Here is an 18,787-nt window from a genome sequence, read left to right as displayed (position 1 = left end):
TTGCATATATATAAACAATAATATATTCAACGCATTCTGTACAGTTTACACAGCCAAGGAATGAAGGCTGGGTCACTGCTAACACCTCTATATACACAATGATAATGCACCAGGTACAATAGCTGAGGTGGTTTCTCTACAACTGGAGCTCACTCCCTGTAGACACAATTAGGCAAGAACACTATCTATAGTATCATTTATAGATTCCTGCATTAATAAACATTTTATTTATTAACCATTTTACTCTTATTATTTATGAAATAGTAAAGATAGTTTGATATGGTGCAAAAACAGTACAGATCTATAATGCATGACAATGAAAATACTGTAGTGTGATGAAGTCAAAAACACTCTACTGCCCCGATGCCTTACTTCCTCTGGACAGCCCCCATTAAGGGGTGGCCATAACAGAAGTTTATCCACCAGGCTTTATTACTACACAATCTTTCACTCGTTCAAGCAACCTGATGTACTTCCCTGCTCTTATTTTTCATTTACGGACTCACTACTTGATACCTGCTGGGAGGAGTTCTACTCCCCAAGCCCAGCTTGTGGCCAGGCTTGACTTTTGGGAGCTTAGTCAAACAGGCTGTTGCTTGGAAAGGCCCGCAGGCCCCACATATCCATCACAGCCTGGTTGGTCTGGCACTTCTTGAAGAAAACTATGTAGTTTTCTCTTGAAGATGTCCACGGTTGTTCCCGCAATATTTCTTATGCTCGCTGGGAGGATGTTGAACAACCGTGGACCTCTGATGTTTATACAGTGTTCTCTGATTGTACCTATGACACCCCTGCTCCTCACTGGTTCTAGTTTGCATTTTCTTCCATATTGTTCACTCCAGTAAGCTTTTATTTTACTATGTAGATTTGGGACCTGGCTCTCACTTTTCCTTCCAAGATACAGGTCATCGCCTCTTCCATCTGATCCACTTATTTTACCTTTGTACACTCTTCTTAAACAATTCTCCAGCATTCTATTACTGCATCCATGCAACCTTAGTGCATTGTGCTTCACCTATCTCACACACTTCCTCATTATTATACCCATCCCATATACTCATACCATCTACTGCTCTCAAACGAAAAAAAATGACTGCTGGCACTCTTGAGCACGCTGCCATTCTCCCTGCCCAAGCTTCACTGTTGTCTCGGCTTGATGCGAGACATCTCTTCCGTACCTCTCATCATTCCTTCCTTTCTTTATACTTGTCATCTCAACCATTTATCTATTCAACACTTCCTGCTTGTGTTATTGTTAGGCTTGGTTAAGTTCATTTTGGTAAGGTTAACTATGTTAGGTTGTTAAAGTTTGCTTGAGAGCAAATTTGAAAGGGGGCAACTTGACCTATAAACATTCATTCAAAATATATGAATGATACTCTGAGGGTGATCAGTTCTGCCTCCATATATAGTAGTTAATTTGTGTTTTTACTCATTTTCAATACCACAATCATAATTCGCAAGTAGAATATTTTGAGCGATTATCATAATTATGGTAAAGAAAGATACTAGCTCCCTTGTTTAAACAATAATGATGATTATATTCTTCAAATATGTTCTATGGCTGTCTTATAAAACAACTGTAGGAATGATTAGCTTTCACTTTCATCATATAAAATACACTTGTCATATCTAAGGTCAGTTGTATTCATATTTTGCAATAGAACTCAATTATGCTGCGTTACCCTAGTAGACACATCATGTTCTTGCTCATAATCATAAAGAGTGGGCAAACCACGCTTCATTTTGTCTTTAAACTCATCAACTAAAGATGACAAAGTCAGCCTACCAATAAGAAATTGGTAATAATCATGACAATTAACTGGAATGGAAAATGCACAAAATGCCATTCCAATCCAGAAAATTTAAGATGGATGCATCTTGTGAACACACGAGTACAATATTCTATTTTGCCATAGAAAATGTGGATGATGATGACGATGATGACATCCACATCCTGATGAATGTGCGTGATGAATAGAATATCCTGCACAAATATGAGCAGTACTTTGATTTTCCTTGCGTAAGAAGTAGAATCCATCTGTCAAAAACTGCTTACATGACATCATAGCCCATCCAGATTGATACTAGGAGGAATAAATCAAAATACCATAGTAGTTAACTGTCTTCATAATGATGATTCCCCAAGTTCTTGTGGAAGAATGTCTTGAAGTCGACTACTGGTGAGAAGGACCACTCAGTTTGGGTCAGTGGTGTGAAAGTGTAGCAGTGTAAAGTAGATTGTGTACAGTTTCTCCAAACTTAAACTAGAAACAATGTTTAAAATCATAACTTGGGAACTGTGATGAATCTTAGGGCAACAAGCAACCAGAAATAAAACAATACCAGAAAGTTCATACTATATTACAAGTAATAAATGTAGATATAAACAGACCAATTACCAACATCAAACAGAGAAACTGGATGGGAAATTAAGGTCCAAGATACTTTTGAGGATTAAGATGTCAACTTTTGCAAAACAAAAAAAACAGGAAGGAAAAAATTCAGTCATCAGAAATAGATTTACAGTGTGTTTAAAGTTTAAGGATAGCATTTGGGAGCGAGATGAGTGCAGCCAACACAGGAGGTGACACCTGAGTTGTAACTATCATGCTCCAAGTATTTGTCAACATTACTGCAAGTAATGCCCACCATTTTTAGGTATCAACCACTGTTATTGAACTGGTTCACTTTAAATGTTCACATCAGTAAATTTCCTAATCTGAAACGATTTTTTAAGTAAATTAGAATCATTGCTGCCTCATTGAATCTCGTAATTTCGGGCAATAAACCAAGGCAAACGAATACAAAATAAGGATTAATAAAAAGGCTACAGATACATTCTAGCACACAGCAAGCTGGGATCATCACAGGCTTCTTGGTGCTTTATATAGCTTAATTTGCTGTACATCAGCCAACCTGCATCCAAGATGGTATCTAGGAAAGCTCACCTCCAAAGGGCCCGAAAGGTAAATATTTCACACAGAGGAGTTCATATCAGTACTGAAGCTGTCAACTGTACATTTGTCAACTAATTCTTGCTACTAACTTTTTATTTTCATTAATGCATTGTTTTTACATTTTTCCTTCTAGGCCAGAGCTAAGGATTCACCAGGAAGATTTCCAAACAAATGAAGACAATAGGTGGTGAATACTGAAGTTGCCAAATGGCCATAACAACAATGTGGGACTTCACAGTTTTTCAACCAAATCATCTTTTAACAAAATAATTCCTGCTGAATTAGTTCAGGTAATTGTATCACAAGAACAACCTGCTCAGCAAACTGCAAACAGATGCGTCATAAAGATTTATTTATATAACTTGACTCTGCCTTATTCATTGTGAATCCAACATGGACAACACAAGAGAAACATATGCATGTCAACTGTATAAATCATGCAGCATAAATGCACAGTTTCACTCGACCTGGATCCATTTTGACAACATGCATACGGTTTCTCATTCTATTTCAAATTCAAGAGTAACCTTGTATGCACATTTAAATTCAATAAAAGTCTGACCCAGCATCATTAACACCTCACACAAGTTACAGCGTCATTCAACTCAAATCCATCATGGCATCGTGTGTAGGGCAGGCATCCCGCTGGATTGACTCGAAGAGAGATTGTAGTTCTGGAGTAGACTTGATGTGAGCAACAAATTCAGACAACTGGGGATTTTTGTCGGCATCTGGGATGGTGAGGAGAGCCGCAACGGCTCTCATGGCCGACCGCTTCAACTCGTCCTGCTTCTCATATTCCTGCTTAACTGAATTTGCTTTTACCTTAGTTGTCACAGTTGTGCGGAGTGGTTCAACTAATCTCTCAAGTCTGAAACACAAAAATAATATGCATTAGCAAAACTAGGGTGTGGACAAAATTGTGCATAAACAATAAAACAATAAGCCATACCTAAAGTCAAAGAATCTTAAACAAGTACTGTATTAGGCATCTTTCAGTTACGGGAGACCATGGAGTTGCACTCTGGTTGTCAAATCCTGGTGCAGCGTCTAGTGTGACTGATAAGGCCAATCCGAGAATGGCAGTCCATCCCACACTGAGCACAAACGAAGTCTGATTCTGGTCTGTCTTCCTGGCTACCAGATTTCCTTCTCTGTCTCTTTGCCTTCGATTGCTTGGCAAGTGACTCCTTGAACCTGGAGAGCTCCGTGTCGAGAGAGGGAGTTAGAGATTGTGGAGCCTAGGTACACGAAGTTGTGAACGATTTCCAGTTTGTAATCGGAGATGCCACTGTTAGGTGGGGGAGGGGGGGTCCACTCCTTGTCCCAAGACCTGTGTTTTCTTCAGGCTAATGGTGAGTCCGAAAGTTTGACAGGCCTCGCTGAAGAAGGCCACAAGCAGTTGGAGGTCTTCAGCCGAGTGTGCAGTGACTACGGCGTATTCAGCAAAAAGGAAGTCACACAGACACCTCAGCTGAACCTTTGTCTTGGCTCTTAGCCTGGCGAGGTTGAAGAGCTTTCCATTCGACCAAGTCCGAAGGTAGATGCCTTCCATGGCAGATCCAAAGGCGTGCTGCAGCATAACTGTGAAGAAAATCCTTAATAGGGTTGGAGCCAGGACACAGCCCTGCTTTACTTCGCTTCAGATGTCGAAGGCATCTGATGTTAAGCCGTCAAAGACCATGATGCCCTTCATGTTCTCGTGGATGGATCTGGTGATGCTGAGGAGCCTGGGTGGGCATCGATCTTGGGGAGGATCTTGAACAGGCCATCCCTGCTGATGAGATCATAGGCCTTTATCAGATCTATGAAAGCTAAAAAAAATGGCTGCTTCTGTTCCCTGCTTTTCTCCTGCAGTTGTCTGAGGGAAAAGACTATGTCGATGGTGGACCTGTTAGCTCGGAATCCGCATTGTGATTCTGGGTAGATTCTCTCTGTAAGTACTTGGAGCCTCTTCAATGTGACTCGAGCAAACAGTTTTCTGACAATGCTGAGGAGGGAGATGCCGTGGTAATTGTTGCAGCAGCATCTGTCAACTTTATTCTTGTACAGCATGACAATGTTGGCATCCCTCATGTCCTGCAGCACCTCTCCTTCTCTCCAGCAGAGATGGAGGTTTTCATGCAACTCCATGTGTAGGTTACCTTTGAAGCACCTTCAAGGCCTCAGCAGGAATGCCATCACTTCCAGGATCTTTGCCAGAAGCAAGGGAGTCTAAGGCCTCGCTGAGTTCTTCGAGGGTCAGTTTGCTGTCGAGCTCCAGTATCACAGGCAGATACTCAATAGCACTCAGGGCGTCTTCAGTGACCACATTCTCCCTGGCGTATAGCTCGGAGTAGTGCTGAAACTATTACCTAAACAAGTAATCCAGCATTAAGAGGTGGGATCCATGAGGGGAAGTTATTATATAAAGAAGGCACCAAGCCTAGACCATTGTACACAATGGGTGTTACAGGACAATGCACTTGTGACAGTAAGACACGGGTCCACTAAGGGCATATGAGTTAATCATGTGTGACAGTGTGCCCAATAAGTAACTTAGCCAGACACAGTTCCCACCTCATGTATCAGAGACAGGCAGAAGGCCACAGAGATAGGCCACACTTAATGGTTATCTTGAGATGATTTCGGGGCTTATAGCGTCCTCGCGGCCCGGTCCTCGACCAGGCCTCCTTTTTCTTAAACTCCCCCCCCCCCCCCAGGAAACAGCCGGTAGCACCTGTCTAACTCCCAGGTACCTGTTTACTGCTAGGTGAACAGGGGACATCAGAGTGAAAGAAACTCTGCCCATTTATTTCCACCTCCGTCAGGGATCAAACCCGGAACCTTAGGACTAAGAAACCCGAACACTGGCTGCTCAGCCGTCAGGCCCTCTTTTTTTTATTAAAAACAGATGGCGCCCCTGATCAGGCAGTAATTTTTTTATAGCTAATAACCTGAAGACAAACACTGTTGCCAACATCAATAAGCTGTATTGTATCCTCAGTAGTAAATCTGTTCTTATTTCCTGATAATTAAGTTACTATGTTGTATTTTTTTCATGTTGGGAAGTAGCTTCAACTACTTCTCTTCCACTTGCCGACCACCTGTGCCAGGTACAAAAATTTCCTTGCATCACTACAACTCAAATGCACATTCAGTTTCCAAAGATGTCCCCCATGTCCAACGTCTAAATTTAAATAGTCAATCTTATATTTCTTCCATCTCTTGACCATCTTATGTTTCTTCCAGTATTTTGTATATACTGTAGACACACTATTATCCGGGATTAGAACATCCGGAAAACGCCCTTATACGGCCAAAATCGTGACCGGATAAAGTTATCTCAATATCCGGCCAAAATGGCCACGGGAGCCAGATAAAAGCTGGTTTAGCCGGATGAAAAATCGGAGCCGGTTAACTTTCTGCCAATGTTACACTATCCGGACAGTCAGCCGGATAATCATTGAATTGTCCGGATATGAAAGCCATGGGGCGGGCCGTACCGCATTAATCCTGTCTGCCTGTGGCTCGAGACGCATGGTGGAGGAGGGGATGGGGTGGATTGGTGGTGTCGGGAGAGAGGGGAGCGTTGTGCCGACTCCACATCCCCCTTATCCCCCCTGGGTGAATAAGGGGGATGTGGAGCGGCCTATACACTACAGTACAGGAATTACCATTAATTTTAGAATTCATCATAGCCAAAATCAAAAGAACTACTAGTAATAAAAAAATACCATACAAGTTTCCTAAAAACAATTTGCACAGGCTGAAGTTTCCTTCAAAAATATTTTTATTTTTTTTTTTTCCTGCTGGCGGCCTACGTAATGTGCCTCCTTGCCCCGACTGGACCCATCCATGCCTGGTCAAGCCATGTGCTCTTGACCCTCATGTTACACCACAGTGCCGCGCCATTAGTGAAATATTTTTTTAAATAACTTTTTTATTTTCATAGTAACTTTGAACATTTTTGGCCAAGACTATGTCTGGTAGCAGCATGAATCGTTCTAGAGGTGTTAAGAGAAAGAAGGTTGTCCTAACACTTAAGGACAAGTTATATGTTATACAACTTTGTGAAAATGGCCGGTCGACTTCAGGTGTTGCCAAGGAATTTAATATAGGCACTAGTACTGTTTCTGATATAAGAAACAAAAAGAGAACATTCTGAAATACATTTCAACCTGTGAAAGTGAAGGTGCAAGCACTAGCAGAAGGTGTGGTAGAAAGACTGAAAACTTCGATGCATGTACAGCTGGATGAGGCCATGTACAAGTGGTTTCCTCAGCACCGCACAGCTGGCGTGACAATTCGCGACCCAGAAATACAAAATGCTACAAGCAGGTTTGCAGCAAGCCTTGGAATAAAGGATTTCAAAGCGAGTGAAGGGTGGGTTGCTAGGTTCAAAGGGAGGCACAATATTGTGAAGAGGAAAATTATCGGTGAAAAACTGAGTGCAGATGAAAGCAGTGTAGAACCATTTAAACAGTAATTAAGAGCATACATTTTGGCAAATAATTTATATTCTTATCAAATTTATAATGCTGATGAAACTGGGCTGTAATGGAGGAGTTTATCAGAAAAAACTCTAGCAATGAGGAGTGAGGGTTGTGTGCCAGGCCGTAAGGTCAATAAGGACAGGCTGTCGGCCATGATGTGTGCGAATGCCAACGGCACAGACAGAATCACGTGTGCAATTGTTGGCAAATCAAAGAAACAAAGAGCCTTGCAACGTTGCATGGACAAACTGTCAGTCAAATATTATAACTCACAAAATGCATGGTTTACACAGCTCTTTCTTTCCTGGTTTCATGACGTGTTCTGCAGGGAAGTTCGTGCCTATCAAGTTAAGAAACTCAAAGTAAGGCCAAGCAAAGTTCGGGCTTTGCTGCTGCTTGATAATGCGCCTGCCCACCCCAAAATTGACACGTTAACCTCACAAGATGGCAAGATAACGTGTATGGCACTTCCTCCTAACACAACCTCTCTCATCAAACCTATGGATCAGGGAGTTATCTGTGCCACGAAGAGGTTGTACACCAAAAAGATGCTGAACGAAGTTTTGGTGGTTTTGCCTCTTCCGGAAGATATTGAACTCGGTGTGGATAACAGGGCTAAAAAAAACTTGAGAATTTGAAGAACTATACAATCAAGGAAGCCATCTATAACTGGGCCAAGATGTGGAATGAAGTAAAGGAATCGACTTTGAATGACCTGGACTATGATTACTGGACGACGTAACCCCTGGAGGAACTTTTATAACTAAACCAATATCATTGGGGTGGGAAACCCCAAGAGCAATATCTTCAATATTAAAATGTGCATCTGCCCCTAAATCTACACACACACACACACACACACACATACACCTGCTCTGATTCCAGGAGACACTTCCAGTAGTCTCACATGTACAAAATACCATAGAGAGTCATGCACTACTTCTAATGTTATGTTTAAAGTTCACAAGAACTGTTAGAATTTTTTATTCAGAAATAGGAATATATTTTTGTTTTAGAACTATTCCACATAGTACAATATACAAGTTCTCGTTGGAATTTATTCTTTATTCAATTAAAATTAATATAAATTTATGTTACCATCTGATGAGTGCCTCAGCATCCACCTTACAGAACTGCTTCAAAGGTTTTAGAGTATACAGTAATTAATCATTATGTATTTATTCCAAAAAACCGTAATAAGGTTTTAAAAATTTTAAAACCAATATAATGGAGGCTTTTTCTAGATACCACAGAACATTTCATATAGAAACCAAATTGCTGAAATATTAGATATCCCTAATAAGGATACCTAATACGACAACTGGGTATTGGACATCACCTAGAATCGGGGCGTTGGGGTTAAATGTCTACTACAGCTACCCTTCTTTGTATTCAAGATACTGATAAAATCCGACTCATAATGTCCATTTCAAAAACTTTCATGGAAATATTTGCTTACCTTTGTAAGACAGCCTGAGGACACAAGTGAGCCAGCCGAGTCAGCATTAGGTAGGTGAGCATCTTGATGTCGTAGTGGTCCCGCAGACCGCCTTCCACGTGTTCCAAGAATACATAAATATCGACGCGATCTAAACACGTTTCGAGGAGTGTGTACATGCATTCAAATGCAGCCTTACGAATATCTAATCCGTCATCAACAGTGTGTTTAAACGGACCCATTTCTACTTCACGTATCAACTCTTTCTGAGGATGGAAATTTTGTTTTTGAAATCTTTGAACACTCATGTATTCAATAATGCTAAAAAATAATAATAAATTACAACTTGTACATATAATTAACTTTATCTAGTCTAATTATACGTTTGTGATTACACACAGTACTTACCCGAACTTTAGTTTCATTGTAAAGTTGTGGAAGAATAGTGTCGAGGAGGTCACGAACGAGAGAGGGTTTATTGTGGGCTGCCGAGTTAAAGGCAACAAGAGCTACACGGCGAACATTGAGATCGGGATCTTGAAGCGTCGACAAAAAGTCTCCAATACAGTGTCGGAGGAGGCCATCAATAGCTGTGGGCTGAAAGTAGGAAAACCCCCTATCTTAGCTGACAATACAAGAGTAAACATCCCACTACCACAACATATGCAACACACACACTCTCCAGTTACCAGCCATAACATAAAGGCTAAACATATCTTAGCCCCTGGCCTTCACACAATAATCCGGCACATGTGTCAGCTGACTGTCATGTGCCCGGACAGAACACCTGCTACAGTATAGATGCAATTCACTGCAACTATTATGTACTCACACATCATTATTTCCATTTATTAAAAAGCCCTATAAATTTTAACTCACTTATACTAGTAATACTGTATGTCAAATTAGACAGTACATATTAAATATTCTGAAGCAGCATCATTAACCAGAAACAATATCTAATTAACCAGATTAATTTACATAGTCTACATAACCTACCTGCATACTCACCATCATTTGCAATTACCCGAGAATTACTATTTACTAACAAATGAACGATAAAATTTAGACCTATGCCCAACTCCCAAAACCATAAGATTATTCCCCACCCAATAGTCATGATTTCAATTTATAATAAATATAGGGCTGATAATTAACAGCACAATTTGTTTCTAGTAGTTACGTATATTGTGTATATATACGTATTATCGTTACCATCTTTCCAATATACCACTGGGTAGGGAAGCATCAATCCGGAGAACATAGCAAATAATCACGTGTCATGTGTAAGGAAATGCCCATTTCTGAGTGGCCTCAGTAGCTCTAGGATGCATGATCTATAGCAGCAACTGCCATTGCCCCAGTGGTGCTTCCATGGTGCACTGAGGTCCCAGTGGTTCATGATAGCAACTGCCATTACCCCAGTGGTGCTTCCATGGTGCACTGAGGTCCCAGTGGTTCATGATAGCAACTGCCATTACCCCAGTGGTGCTTCCATGGTGCACTGAGGTCCCAGTGGTTCATGATAGCAACTGCCATTACCCCAGTGGTGCTTCCATGGTGCACTGAGGTCCCAGTGGTTCATGATAGCAACTGCCATTACCCCAGTGGTGCTTCCATGGTGCACTGAGGTCCCAGTGGTTCATGATAGCAACTGCCATTACCCCAGTGGTGCTTCCATGGTGCACTGAGGTCCCAGTGGTTCATGATAGTAACTGCCATTACCCCAGTGGTGCTTCCATGGAGCGCCAAGGTCCAAATGGTCTACGTGATAGAAATTTGCTTGGTTTCCACTACAACTGCTCGAAACAATAATTTTAATGTGAGATAATGTAAACAAAGTGACTAAAAGACAAGAGGCAGCTCATACCTGATCTGATATGGTAAATTTGATGGCGGTAACAATTGTGGTTCTCATCATTGGTGAGTCTGTTTTTAACGATTCTTGCAACTTAGGAAGAAGAGCAGATGGGTTTATGAGAGTTAATTTGCCTAAACATTCAGCTACGACATTACGAGTTCCCTCCTCGACGCATTCTGTGTGCCGGAAGAGCTGCGTCCAGATGTCGCTCACAAAACCCTGAAGAACCTTGACACCTTCCACACTCTTGCTTTGTAGGCTAATGATCTGCAAGACATAAGCACTTATATTGTGTGTGAGTTTCTAATCAAACAATAAGATTTATTACTAAGCAATAATAATAATAGAAAAATAAACTATTTTTCTTGGTTACCAATTTGAAGAGCAATTATTAAATTCTCGATAGAAAAGAAGCTCAAGGCAAAAACAGTATACAGCACGGCAAGTTCAAAAATAAGATTAGTTGGGAACTCAACATAATTTACTGCTATGTAGTTTCTGTGATCAAACATTTCGGTAACAATGAAAAATGATGATAGCACGTCGGCGTAGAAAGGCATGCAAACTGTTCCTACAACTTGGCCAGAGTGAGACAGCAGTTTCTCATCCAAGACAAAAATGTGTGCTGAATGCTAACAGTTATGTAGGATGCTAACACAGACAGCCTCACAAGAGAAGCAATCACAAGGGAAGCCGTTAACATTCACACAGATGAAACCAAGAGCTGACAATATACATACATTACGTACATGTCTAGGGTAAAATTACATTACACTTACCTCTTTTAATGAATGCAAGAGAAGATATTGCCTTTTAGGATTAGCTTCTATTTCTGATAAGACAAATGGCAGGTATTCCTGTAAGTTCCCACAACTCAAGTGACCGAGGGCGTAAGAAGCTGCGGATTTAACTTCCTCAGAGGGAGAGCTGAACGATGCAACAACTGCATCTTTCAGCTGGGGGATACTGCTGAGGTCACTGCAAGGAAACAAACATGCTGAGATCATCAATACTTGATAAACATACTAGAAACTTAAATATACCACTGCTCAAGGGTCAAGTTGCCCAGCCAAGTTCCTCTCCATTTCTCTTGTACCGGTCACGCACCATAACAATTTTCTTCACACTTACGTGCTATGTAGTCATAGTAGCTTACCACTTTCTCTTGATAATTACCTTACCCTGCATATGACTTGCCATGTCATCATCTTAACCATCCTCTTCTGTACTACCAAACCTCAAACTCATAATGTGCATCTCCAGTCTGGTCATTTGCAGCCTGGTTGATCAGTCCAGCAACCAGGAGGCCTGGTTGACGACCGGGCCGCGGGGACACTAAGCCCCGGAAGCACCTCAAGGTAGCCTCATCATCCATTTTTAATCCAGCATAACAAAATCATTAATGTACTCCCTCCTCAATCTTACAATCTACTGATTTTTTATCACCTCTCTCCATGATACTTTTCTTACTCAATCCTTCTAAGATCTAAAAATTATTTTCAGATTATAAATTTATACTACTCTAATTCTTGCTTTGTAATTCTTATGTTGCAGTCATATACAAGCATGCACTGCCGCACCACAATCTCCGTTGGTTTCATTTCTTCCCACCAAATTCTAACATGCCTTTCTTTACACTACAAACAAAAAGTTATTAATGCAGCCCAAATATAATTCCTGTGATCTCAGTATTGCGTCAATAACAGTGCTCTCATGAAACATGAAGCCCATCTGTGCACAAAGCTTGCAGACAGTCAAGTGTCCCAAGGTAAACAACATGACTCAGTGCTCTCATGAAACATGAAGCCCATCTGTGCACAAAGCTTGCAGACAGTCAAGTGTCCCAAGGTAAACAACATGACTCAGTGCTCTCATGAAACATGAAGCCCATCTGTGCACAAAGCTTGCAGACAGTCAAGTGTCCCAAGGTAAACAACATGACTCAGTGCTCTCATGAAACATGAAGCCCATCTGTGCACAAAGCTTGCAGACAGTCAAGTGTCCCAAGGTAAACAACATGACTCAGTGCTCTCATGAAACATGAAGCCCATCTGTGCACAAAGCTTGCAGACAGTCCAGTGTCCCAAGGTAAACAACATGACTCAGTGCTCTCATGAAACATGAAGCCCATCTGTGCACAAAGCTTGCAGACAGTCCAGTGTCCCAAGGTAAACAACATGACTCAGTGCTCTCATGAAACATGAAGCCCATCTGTGCACAAAGCTTGCAGACAGTCCAGTGTCCCAAGGTAAACAACATGACTCAGTGCTCTCATGAAACATGAAGCCCATCTGTGCACAAAGCTTGCAGACAGTCAAGTGTCCCAAGGTAAACAACATGACTCGATAATCTTGTCCTGTAGATGACATTTACTTCAGGATGACACTTTTTCTTTTAAATTGGCAGTCATTGCACTATGACAACGTGCAATATTAAACCTGCTTACCACTCCAAAGCTTCATAAAAATAGTGAGGATTAAACTTCTTGATACAAACTTACATATGTTTTCCAATTTCTCCAATGGCAAGAAGAGAGAAGGACTGGACTGTCGGCGACCGAGGATTCGTGACGTCCATCAGGAATCTGTCGACGACACCGACTGCTTCACTAGTGTGCGTGAGGGTAAGAGCTGCCACACACTTAGCCATTGAGTGGTATGCCTGAGGAAATTACTCATACTTCAGTGAATCTTTCTTGGAAGGTATTATCACAAAATTTAGACCAATTCAAAACTGTTTATTCATTTGAAATAACTGACAATGAACATCAATAAAAACATTGACACATTCTATGTTATTCACAAGACGTAACACCTGATTTGTATCTAATGTTTTGAAAAAAAAAAAAAAAAAAAAAAAAAAACTTATAATTCCTACTCGTACACAACTCAAAACTAGTACAGTACGTAAAAATCACTCTTGTACTATATGTCTCTACACACTATTATTAATCACACTCATCTTTTATTACCAATATTATGACTAGAGACATTGGACAAACAAGCAAATACGTTAATAGTCAATCATCTCCCCAATACTGACACAAATCAGCTGGAGAGGCAAATAAAACTACTTTAACACTAAAGGACAAACATAGTTGTGAAGGCATATTGCGGCAGTGAATTCCACAGTCTAGCTATTTTTGCCGAACAAGAGATGAGGTGCTAAGACGCACCTTGAGAGTGCAGAGAGAGAGATTTTGTGTACCAGTAATAAGCAGTCAATACCGGAGTAGTCCCTACTTCCTGGAGTGACCAAAGTGGTCCTAATATTCAAGAGAGAGACATCCCTTGCTAGGAGCTATTGTCCAATGAGCCTGGTGTGGATAGTAAGAAAGTTATTTGAGCCTGTAAATTCAATAAGAAAACACCTTGAGACACACAAACAACCAACAGCAAAAACAATTATGATATAGACTATCCTGACCCTGGTAAGGCTCTGTACCCCATTAGGCTGATCAGAAAGGCTGAGGCCCATGGCATTCGAGGCACTGTTCTTGATTGGATCAAGTCTGGATAAAAGATACAAGTGGCAGCATGTCACTACTGGTGTTTATTTGTCAACATTGGGACCAAGGGTATTTTGGTCCCAATGTTTTTCATAATATATGTCAATGACTTAGATGTTGGCAAGAACAGAAATGTCAGCAGATTTTCACATGACACAAAAGTGGGGCAAATAGTAAACTCGAAAAAAAAAAAATGGATCTCAAGCACAACTAAACCACTGCAGAATGCATAGAAATAGTGGTAGAGGTAGTTCAATGTTGATGAGTGTAAAATCCTGAGCTTGGGAAATGGCAGTAGCAGCAACTATCACATAAACAAGGCAGATTTGTGCAGAGTTGAGAAAGTGAGTGTCAACAATAAATGCACAATGTCCTCCAGTTATATTTAGTCTTCACGAGGCCCCACTTACACCACTGCGTTCAATTTTGTTCATCGTTTTACAAAGTGGACATCAATTTCCGAGAGAAAATTAAACTTATGAATACCAGACCGAACCCTGGTGTACGAAACCTCCCATACGAGGAAACGGTTTGGGATTGCATAGGGGAATACATAATGAAGATCCTTAAATGGATGGCAGCGCCTTGAAACTATAAGATTAAGCAAAAACATATAACAATTGCTATAAGGCAGAGGCTCCCCCCCCCCAAATATCACTAACAGATTCAACTCTCTTCCCAAATGGATGTAATCACTTGCATTGATGAATTGTAGTTAGCTTTGAAAAAAAATAACATAGGGAAGAGAGGGATAGAGCTAGATAAGCACTGCTCAGGATGAGTTAAATGGCCTGCTGTGATGACTCCTATGTCTTATGTTCTTATGTCTACGTAGTCTTATGTTCTTATGTCTATGTAGTCTATGTTCTTATGTCTACGTAGTCTATGTTCTTATGTCTACGTAGTCTTATGTTCTTATGTCTATGTAGTCTTATGTTCTTATGTCTACGTAGCCTTATGTTCTTATGTCTACGTAGTCTTATGTTCTTATGTCTATGTAGTCTATGTTCTTATGTCTACGTAGTCTTATGTTCTTATGTCTACGTAGTCTTATGTTCTTATGTCTACGTAGTCTATGTTCTTATGTCTACGTAGTCTTATGTTCTTATGTCTATGTAGTCTTATGTTCTTATGTCTATGTAGTCTTATGTTCTTATGTCTACGTAGCCTTATGTTCTTATGTCTATGTAGTCTTATGTTCTTATGTCTACGTAGTCTTATGTTCTTATGTCTACGTAGTCTTATGTTCTTATGTCTACGCAGTCTTATGTTCTTATGTCTATGTAGTCTATGTTCTTATGTCTACGTAGTCTATGTTCTTATGTCTATGTAGTCTTATGTTCTTATGTCTACGTAGCCTTATGTTCTTATGTCTACGTAGTCTATGTTCTTATGTCTATGTAGTCTTATGTTCTTATGTCTACGTAGTCTTATGTTCTTATGTCTACGTAGTCTATGTTCTTATGTCTACGTAGTCTATGTTCTTATGTCTACGTAGTCTATGTTCTTATGTCTACGTAGTCTATGTTCTTATGTCTACGTAGTCTATGTTCTTATGTCTACGTAGTCTTATGTTCTTATGTCTACGTAGTCTATGTTCTTATGTCTACGTAGTCTATGTTCTTATGTCTACGTAGTCTATGTTCTTATGTCTACGTAGTCTATGTTCTTATGTCTACGTAGTCTTATGTTCTTATGTCTACGTAGTCTTATGTTCTTATGTCTACATAGTCTTATGTTCTTTTGTCTTTGTAACCTTATGTTCCTATGTCTATCTAGTCTGATGTGTTATCTTGGACTAACAGAAAATGGACATAAACTATTAGAAAGCTTACTTGATCTCAAGCAAGTACAGTTTGCCCAAAATAAATGCACAAACGTGGAAAAAAAATCTGAACTCATCATAATTACACTAACCACACTTTTTTTAAGTTGGCAGGTTAACCTTGTTTCAGACACGTTTCGGCAAAATAAGACCAGGCTACCACACTCATCCCAGAATTGGGATGAGTGTGGTAGCGCATAGCAAACACATATATTAATGAGTTTGGCCGGATATAAATAGGAGCTGCCTTCAATGAGCTTCTGCATTTACCTAAATTCTTGTCTTCATATATCCATTAATAAATTAAAATTCAATCGTGCCAATATGACATTAATTAACCACAAAAATTAAAAAAATTATAAAAGGTCTATAGTGTATTCATCAATTCATATATTTATATTCATCGCCCCAAATAATATTTGTAATAACATTCTCCAACCTGCTTGTGAATATTTGCAGCCTGAGGGGAGACGAGAGGTGCAAGGAGGTGGTTGAGGATGTCCTGGTAGCCGAGACCCTGAACACCCGCACACACTACCGCTTCAAAAAGATCTTGCATAGCTTTCAATGCTCCACCTGAAATAACATCACAGTGTGATAAGTTAACATGATAAAAAAAAATTGAAATATTTTTTGATAAAAACATGATAAAAAAATATCAAAACATTCAATCTGCTTTGAGAAAGTAATGTCATTTTGTTCATTCAATGTATTCTTATGCATCATAGTATGACAGATAGAGAAGACTGAAAAAGAGCATCAGATGTGGCAAAGGTTAGAAACTTCCCCAAAAGAAAAACAAGTTAACATGCAACACGTTATTACACAGAGTACCACTTGTTCGTGCCGAAACCCCCACCCCCACCCAGGAGGGAGAGAGGTCGTCTCAGCCCACCAAGACAACAGCTAGACTGTCAGTTTGGAGGCTGACAAATGGAAACAAAACCTGCCAACCGGGAAGCAGGAAGGGTGCCAGGAAGCCTCCGGGGCTCTATCCAGAAAATGGCCTTTCATTTCATTCAACACTGGTTTTCTGTCGGGGAGTGCCGTTGGCTCCCTGGAGCTAACTACCCAAAGAGCAGGAAAATAGGGACTTACCTGGGAGGCGGCTGCACTGCACAACTCATAACAAAGACGAGACAACTAGCTGAAATCGCCGACCCTAAGCGACACAAGACCGTCGAGTGCCCGGCACACAAACAAGATATCGGGCAGCCAGGACCCTGTTCGATCTCCAAAACCACCATGCCTGAATATCAACCCAATACATATTACCAAACACAGCAGCCAAAGCTGCAAACGTATGAGCATCATGGGTGTGAGGGTAGACCTCATGCTGACTAAACCTGATAACCCTGCGGACGACCTGAGAGACCCAAACCCTGGAACTGGAAACAAGAGAAACCGGCTCAATCCACAGCGCGTCCCAGAACACACAAGCTGAGGCGCGCGGATAATGGCGAAAAGCTGCAACAGGACACAGCACATGATGCACCCTTGGTCATACTAACCAACCAACAATAACCCACGGACCCCTCCGAAAGTCCACCGTCTTGTTCTCCGTCAGAAAAGGAGGAGACGGCTGCAAACAAACGAAAATGTCCACCCGGATCAAAAGAGTAAAAACCTCTGTGCTGGAGGAGAGCATGAAGCTACCCAACTCAATCCCCTGAAGCCAAAGCCAACAAGAACAAAGCTTTCAGGAAAGTCTTGGACAAAAGGGGCCACTACAAACCGAGGGGAAGAGAGAAAATAAAGCACCCGGTCCAAAGACCAGGAAGACTCAAGCGGCGCATGAGCAGGCTGGAGGTAGAAAAAGAGCACGAGAAAGCTTGTGAAACGGAGCCTAAGTGACATCCACTCTGAACACATGCTGGAGTGGCTCCACCAACGCCGCACGATACGAGGCGACAGATTTCGGCATAAGTTGCCTGTCCTGAAAGAGCCAACAAATTAAAGTCAACACAACACGATCCGAGATCAAAGAGAACCAATGCAGGGAAAGAAAATGGCGTAAAGGCCACCAAGAGACTTCATACTGACGCCGAGAAAACCTGCGGTGTCCCTCCACAGATGGGACACCATTAGAGAAGCCACCTGGTCTTACAGAGGGAGATACACCCGCATATCACTATCACAGATGGTGATACACCCGGGTCAGAAACTCCAGACGCGAAGTGAAGAAGAGTAGATCAAACAAGCAAGGAACCTCACTGGTCCAATCTGTTGAAAGAGGCGAAGCCACGGAAAATGCACCAGGGTCAGACACCGAGCAAGCAGCACCTGAAACCAAGGCTGGGCAGGCCACCATGGGGCCAGAAGGAGAACCCTCCCCCAATAGGACTCGAGCTGAGCCCGAACTTTAGCAACAGCTGAACTGGGGGAAAGAGGTACAAATAACCCCACCTCGACCAGTCCTGCCGGAAAATGTAAACAGCGATGGCCGATGCAAGGATGAACCCCACCGACCCTGGCTGGCCTGGTGAGCACTGGGCACAAAGCCCCAGCCGAGAGAAGAGGCATCCATGAACACATCGAGCGAGGCCTCGGGTAGGTGCCTATGCACAGAACTCCAAAAAAAACTGAAGAGGAAGTCAGCGACACAACAGCCGATGTAAAGTCCTAGGGGTCCGAACCCAGCGATCGTAAGAGAAGTGGACGGGATGTCCCTGAAGGAACCAGAACAGCTGCCCAAACCAGATCCGGCATGACGAGTAAAC

General features: G+C 41.4%; 1 protein-coding gene across 1 annotated transcript in view; it reads right to left on the bottom strand.

Annotated features, from left to right (window-relative positions):
- Positions 1-2,348: 2,348 nt before the first annotated feature.
- Positions 2,349-18,787, bottom strand: part of Cand1 (Cullin-associated and neddylation-dissociated 1) — a 76,333-nt gene continuing 59,894 nt past the window's right edge. The window contains exons 14-20 of the mRNA XM_045743059.2: positions 16,507-16,643; positions 13,235-13,395; positions 11,514-11,712; positions 10,744-11,001; positions 9,282-9,470; positions 8,895-9,139; positions 2,349-3,831 (exon numbers count right to left, since the gene is read on the bottom strand). Of these exons, the coding sequence (XP_045599015.1) occupies positions 3,561-3,831; positions 8,895-9,139; positions 9,282-9,470; positions 10,744-11,001; positions 11,514-11,712; positions 13,235-13,395; positions 16,507-16,643 (1,460 nt within the window). The 3' untranslated portion in view covers positions 2,349-3,560. The remainder of the gene's footprint in view (positions 3,832-8,894; positions 9,140-9,281; positions 9,471-10,743; positions 11,002-11,513; positions 11,713-13,234; positions 13,396-16,506; positions 16,644-18,787) is intronic.

This window comes from Procambarus clarkii, chromosome 31 (assembly GCF_040958095.1).
Source record: "Procambarus clarkii isolate CNS0578487 chromosome 31, FALCON_Pclarkii_2.0, whole genome shotgun sequence".
In the NCBI taxonomy this organism is placed as follows: domain Eukaryota; kingdom Metazoa; phylum Arthropoda; class Malacostraca; order Decapoda; family Cambaridae; genus Procambarus; species Procambarus clarkii.
The sequence above is the reverse complement of the archived record's forward strand: the minus strand, read 5'-3'. Positions and strand labels throughout refer to the sequence as shown.